Genomic DNA, 7,441 nt, shown 5'->3' on the forward strand with positions numbered 1-7,441 from the left:
CAAAAAACGAGTCATACTCAGAGTTATTTCTTTAGGAGTAATTTCGAATAATTATAATATAGATACGAGGGCTACAAGATCTTTAACTTTACCGTGTAATTCAGTTGTCTTAAGTTATGTTTATACCGATCTAAGTTTGGCACTTTATTTAAACAATGAAATTTACAAGGATTATGGAGTAACCACTTTAGCCGCCGTAAATTCTTATCGTTTTGAAAATTTGAATATGTCTCTAAGTGGGAACTGGACATGTGTGGTCGAACAAAAAGATTTGAAATTAAAATGGGTTACCAATTATATAAGAGTACGTGTTAAAAAAGCTCCAAATTTATTCACAAATTTGATGGAAGATGATCTCACTAAACCACTTTTTGGTAGAATGCAAAACGAAACGCAAGTTTTAATTGGTATTATAATGATTGTACTTTTGGTCATTTTATTAGTTTGCGTGTTTTTAATTTTATACTATAAGTTTTGTACATTGAAAACTTTCAGATTTAATGCAAATAAAAGACACAAATAGAATATTTTGTTTCCTATTATATCTCGAATAAAGTTATCACAACTAACGTAATTTTATCATCCAATTCTTATATTATATAATGACACATACAGTGCTTTTCAGATAAAAGTATCCACCTTTAATAACTTTTGTAATACTGGTATTTAGAAAAAATCCAAAAACACGTCAATTTATGTTGGAAGGGGTAAGCATTATGGCTTATTTAAACTTACTGGAAAAGCCACCCCCTCACCCCTAGCAGCATCCCCTTTATTTTTTTAAATTACTTTTCATATTTTTTATGTAAAATTTGGATACTCCTCTTTGAGCTGATTTCAAAAATGTATAATACTTGTAGGTTAAAGTGGTTAGTTTATGAGATAAACAATTTTTCTTTTAAGAGCACAAATTTTACTTATTATTTACTTTCACCTTATTTGCCTGTACTAAAATGGGTTGTAACTCTACAAACTCTTTAATCTTTTTAACTGTGCTATTTATTATGAAGTTACAATAAGTGTTCAAAATGAGTACCATTCACTTCCATTCAATGGTATAATCTATTTTGAAATGCCTCTCTGACATTGCTTAATACGGCTGGATTTAATTGTCGACATTCATTTTCTATCCTCTCTCGTAAATCATCCAGATATTCTGGTTGGGTAGCATAAACTTTTGTTTTTAAATACCCCCATAAAAAGAAAGTCTAGGGGTGTTAAATCCGGTGACCTAGGTGGCCACTCCATCATCTGCCCCCTTCTACCTATCCAACGAGCGGGGAATGTTTCGTTTAAAAATTGTCGGACAGGCATAGCATAGTGTGGGGGAGCTCCGTCTTGTTGAAATACCAGTAAATCTTCGGAAAGGTTATCATCATTTTCTATTATTGTTGTAATACGTGGGTCAACCCCTTCCCTGAGTAACTCAAGATATGATTCACCATTTAAATTTCCGTTGATGAAGAAAGGTCCGACAATGTGGTCACCTAGGATACCACACCAAACGTTTAACTTTTGGGGATGTTGTGTATGGAATTCACGCATAATATGTGGATCACTTTCAGCCCAATATCTACAATTATGCCTACTTACTAAGCCATTTAATGACCATGAGCATTCATCAGAAAAGCAAATATTGTTTAACAATTGTGGATTGTTATTGATAATTTGCGTCATTGATTCGCAAAACTCTAGACGACGATCAAAATCATCTTCATTCAACTCGTGCACCAACTTAACTTTGTATGGGTGGTACTTGAATTTATGTAGAACTCGGAAAACTGTAGAAGATGAAACACCAATCGCTCTACTTATTGTTGACAACGATTGGGGTTGTTGAGCCTCTAAGCTGACTTGCCCTAAAATTGCCACTTGGATTGCTTCGTTATTTACGAGTCCCTCTCGCTTATGCACTTTATTGCAAACAAACCCTGTTGTGGTAAATTTCTCCATCAGTTGAATTACATACTTATGAGTTGCATGTCTTCCGTCATGTAATTCGTTAAATATTCTAGCAGCAGCTCTTGCACAATTATTATTTTGGTAGTATAAACCTACCATTTCAATTCTTTCTTGCAAAGAGTAAACCATTTCAGAGAAACAAAATAAATAATGTATCAAATTACACTATCAATAGTGACTACAAATTCTAGTTGACAATGTCAAACTTTAATAAAAAGTAGAGTTTTTTGTTGTTTGGATTTTTTAAGTAGAATAAATAGCACAGTTAAAAAGATTAAAGAGTTTGAACTGTTGTACAACCCATTTTAGTACAGGCAAATAAGGTGAAAGTAAATAATAAGTAAAATTTGTGCTCTTAGAAGAAAAATTGTTTATCTCATAAACTAACCACTTTAACCTACAAGTATTATACATTTTTGAAATCAACTCAAAGAGGAGTATCCAAATTTTACATAAAAAATATGAAAAGTAATTTAAAAAAATAAAGGGGATGCTGCTAGGGGTGAGGGGGTGGCTTTTCCAGTAAGTTTAAATAATCCATAATGCTTGCCCCTTCCAACATAAATTGACGTGTTTTTGGATTTTCTCTAAATACCAGTATTACAAAAGTTATTAAAGGTGGATACTTTTATCTGAAAAGCACAGTATATAACATAGAAAGAAATAAATAATAAAAACCATGATTATTTCTCAATATCTTCTCCCTTTATTTCTACACACTTTTCAGAACGTCTGACTAAAGCTTATATGCCACTATTATGTATCTTTAGGGTCAAACTGTTCGTACACTGCCTGATTAACTTCATCGTCGCTGTTAAATCTTTTACTTCTCAACTCGGTCTTGTGAAAACTTAAAACTTGCAAATACCGGCTGCTTTGTTCATTATTCTTTACATGTGAATCATTTCTTTGATATTTATGATTCTAGTTTAATTTCAGTTAGTTCTATGAGACGCAAAATATTTTTTGGTTAAAAAATATCCATCCACCATGAGATGTGGCTATAGAAAAAGTTCAGAGCATCCTCGAAAAACTACAACCGCTGAAGATAAACGTATTTTATTGATCAGTAAACGTGATCCACCACCTACGGGTCCAGAGATAGCAGATCAGATCAATGAATCTAGGGAACTGCCTTCGAGTACTTTTTCAGTGAAAAAGAGGTTGGAAGAAGCTGCTTTTTTAAAAGGTGCGGCGGTAAAGAAACCTCTTTTAAGACTTTAAAATAAAATAAAGGGGTTGCAGTGAGCTGGAGAGCATGAAAATTGGATTGGGAGAGAAATTTAGGGAGAGATATTCTAAGAGATTAATATTTGTGCGCGGGTCAAAGGAAGAACTGTCAAAGTTAGATCACAACTGTAAACCACGGTGGAGGCTCGGTGACGATTGGGCGATGCTTTGAAGGCCTATTTAAGGAAAATGAAGTACTCTCTGGCCAGCGCCTTATCGGCAGAAAATTAATCTTCCAGCATGACAACGATCTAAAAAAAAGTCGGACGGGGCCAGATCAGGGCTAATGGGTGATCAATCTCTGTCAAACGACATTCGTGTACAGTGGCCTTGGAAAGAAAAGATGTGTGGACTGGAGCATTGTCAAAAAGCAAGTACACGCCTCATCTAATTTTGTCTTTTTTCAATAATTTTTTGACGCAACTGTCGCAGTAAGTCAGAGTAGTATGCCGACTTAAAATCAATCAAAAAGACACACTCGCAATCCTAAAATATTGTGGCCGTAAACAGCCTTAATTAAACAGAATTTTAGATTTCATAATAGCACTTTTTGATATAATAATAAAATAACTTATATACCGAAGTTCGTCGCAAGATGTCCTCCTAGTTGTTCTTGGTGAAATATAAACAAACCAAAATTTGCCTGGTAAATACGAATTTTGTATTTATGGCCTTTTAGTCTGTTAAACACAAAATTGTAATCAACGAAATTTAAAATCTGTTTTTGATTCGTGTAAATAGAAAATCAACAATCTATTCTTAGCTCTCTATTGTTTATTGCTCCACCCTGTACAATATTATTGTGGTATTTTATAAATTATACTTGAACGTTGATGACTGTAGAAAACTGAATAAATTTGTGATAAAAAGAGCAAATACGTTATACGTATGCACCTTGCATCAAATAAGGAAGTAAATAAATAGAGTAGATTAGGTATTAAAGCAATCGCAAGATGACTTTCTTCTGCAATGTATTAGATTACAGGTCAACCACACCTGAACTTACATCGAAACGCTCAACATAAGGTAAAATCTACGATATAGGGGCAGTACAGTTGTACCAAAAGAAATGAACCATTTAACTGAATCAAATGAATGTCGATAATTAACAATTATGATATGTAATGTTTACTTGCTATTATAAACAAATACTTATTTCAATTATCTAATGGGTCTACGTTGACGACACTATTTATTATTCAGTTTTGGAGAAAATTTATTCATTTCAAAAAGTTTTGGATGATTCAAAACCTAAAAGGCAATCATACGATATCAAAATTCGCCAAACGCATACGAGGTTTGTCAAAAAATGTAACAATATCGAAAGAGAAACAAATTTTGTAATATAAATGAAACAAAAAAAAGAGAAATTGAGTGCAACAAAAATAAAGAAATTTTGATTCGTAAAGAAACTTAAATAAAGCACAAGAATAATTAGAGTAAATTGGTGCTTGATTAAAGAGAATTTGGATTTCCACAGTCATTAAACGTAAATTAGGTTAAATTTTCCATTTAATATATTGGATTTATTTAATATAAATCAAAATAATACTAGAATATTTGTTAAAATTCAATTGTAAACAACATTTTTCACAAGTAATATTTGTTCTAGATTATTAATTACCGTACTCATCGATTGTTTGGATTACTTAAATCAAATTACATTATGAAGTTTTTTTGTACTTTGTTAATTTAAAACTGTTAAAGCTCACGTAGAGTGTCTTATAGTTTTGCATTCTTTTAAAATTGGAAATATAATGAGTAGTCAGGTAAACTATTAATTCAATTGGTTTCGCTATGTTCTAATGTTTGTAAAATATTTTTAAGTTGTGTTCATGATATATTGGACTCTACTTTTCATCTGTTTGTTTAAATTAATCTCAGTATTACGTGAGTGATATGTATATTTTTGCTATCTTTAGATTGTACAGGTTGTCCCTGTAAAAGATACGGATTGTTAACCATTGGGCATGAGCCACCCCTGGCCTTCAGATAGTAGTGTAGAATTATTTATTCAGTCAAAAACACTACATGGTCATACATAATCATCTATCAAAAAATTCGAATGTATAATTAAGAAAATATACTTAAATATAAGTTCTGATTTCGCAGCTTTAAAAGGCCTCAGAAACTCAGAAACGAGTGGTCGTACGAGAATTTTTTTATCTACTCATTCCCGATTTTTTTGCAATAAGTACATGTAATCATGGTTATTGGAAATTCTTGATGCAAAAGTGAGATTTTTCGGGGAATGGTTAGATCAACTTACGATGTTGTGTTATGGATTGAGTTTTGTTGTGATAAGGATGTTAAATTTCGCTTTTTTATAGTAGTCATGTGTCCTATTTTTAAAGAAATTGCATAATATGCTGCCTACATTTAGGGGCATCACTCTTTCAATCCTAATCAATCTCGCTAATGCAAAAAGTTTTCAAGTTTGACTAAATTTGTATAAATTTGTATAAATAGACCAAATAAATGTCAATTACAAGGAGTGTTGACAGTGCGATTTTTGACGTTTACAGACATAGGCGTAGAAAAAAGTTTTTATGTTTTTTAATTGATTAAATTTGTGTAAATAGACCAAATAGAGTCTCACGTAAATAAAAATTTGATTGTAATTTAATTAAACCAAGAAGTTTAAGTTTTCTCCTCAATACGCACGTGTATGTTATGAGATCTCATTACGTGCATGTTATTGTTAAATGTCATTTACAAGGAATGTTGACAGTGCGATTTTTGACGTTTAAAGACATGGTGTAGAAAAAATAACATTTTACTGATGTGTTGCTACGGCACTGGAGAATTTCAGATTTTTACTGGTGATATGGTGTGGAATTTGAACTCACAAATTGATTTTTAATGTTCACATTCATTTATTTACTTTTAACAATTATTATCAATAAAGTAAAAACAATACATATGAAATTTACACGTACATACCTTTAATTACCCATATAGACAAAAAGCGTGTGCACTCGTTGGCTATCTGGGAATCGTTTTCTTTATTTATTTAAAAATTCTTTTAACAATCATCCTTCTTCATATTTACCAAAAAAAATTCGTGATGATTTTACGAATCTAATAATGAAGTTGATCACAAAAAAGTATTAATGATATTAAAATAATATATTATTGAAAATCTTGCATATATCTCAAAAATGTTTTCTTTTTCATTGAAATAGGATAGATATTTGATCGGGTATCAAATTGATCGGCAAGTGACCTCGGAATCTGTCTTTATTTATTAAATTTATGCATAATTTGAATATTCGCATTCAGTAATTAAACTATTGGTACTCCTGATTGTTTTTAGACCCAAATATTCACACATCCCAAATAATGATAACCTAAATAAATAAATGAAAGTTCTGTACGTATACACTGTAAACATATGAATCGAGTGTCATTTCAATATTTGCACCTAATGTAACTGATAAAAAATCAATGGCATGTGGCGATGATAAAAATAACGTGTTAGGATAGAAAAACTCCACTTACTTTTGTTACAGATGACATTGTTATATATTATTGTCCGTTTTTTTTACGAAAAAAACACACTACACAAAACTATTCACGAACATAATTATTATATACTTATTGATCTCTATTACCGAAATTCTACTGCTCGCGCTTCATTTACAACGTTGCCAATATAATAGGAGCTGCGCGGGAAGAATAAGAAAAAAAATAATTTTGGTTCGTTTTTTATTTTTATTTATATTAATCCTAAAATTGGTAGCAATAATCCTTGGATAACTTGATCAGCATTTATGTACCAACTTTATATCAATGTATGTGTATATTACTGCTGTTCAATTGCTCGTAATGAGATTAAACTGATTATTCAAGATATACAAAATTTATGAATATATCTAATTAGTACCCATGAGTTTGGGCGAAAGTTCTTGTTTCATATGTTTAATATTCTCTAGTAATCAATAAATACCGCTATATAATACTCGTTTTTATTTCACATTATTTCAATTTATACCGAGCCTACTTAAAATGTATAAACATTTGGCAACTTTGCTCCAAGCTATTGCTATAGAGTATGCGCCGCATTATTTGTGTTTTTATTTTAATATTATCTGGGACAAATTTTTAGAACAATGCTGATAAACAGAAAAAATGCTTTTCTACTTTTTAGTACCTCTATTTTACGAGACTTATTTTATAAAGTTTTGTTAAAAGTATACTTGATTAAATAAATTTGTTAGATGTATTATAAGCAATTTTCAACGTCCTT

General features: G+C 31.1%; 1 protein-coding gene across 2 annotated transcripts in view; it reads right to left on the minus strand.

The window, feature by feature from the left end:
- Nucleotides 1-6,969, minus strand: part of LOC130440813 (uncharacterized) — a 149,043-nt gene extending 142,074 nt beyond the window's left edge. For both annotated transcript variants that reach the window (XM_056774160.1, XM_056774159.1), the window contains exon 1: nt 6,694-6,969. In XM_056774160.1, the coding sequence (XP_056630138.1) occupies nt 6,694-6,711 (18 nt within the window). In that variant the 5' untranslated portion in view covers nt 6,712-6,969. The remainder of the gene's footprint in view (nt 1-6,693) is intronic.
- Nucleotides 6,970-7,441: the final 472 nt, after the last annotated feature.

This window comes from Diorhabda sublineata, chromosome 2 (assembly GCF_026230105.1).
Source record: "Diorhabda sublineata isolate icDioSubl1.1 chromosome 2, icDioSubl1.1, whole genome shotgun sequence".
Taxonomy (NCBI): domain Eukaryota; kingdom Metazoa; phylum Arthropoda; class Insecta; order Coleoptera; family Chrysomelidae; genus Diorhabda; species Diorhabda sublineata.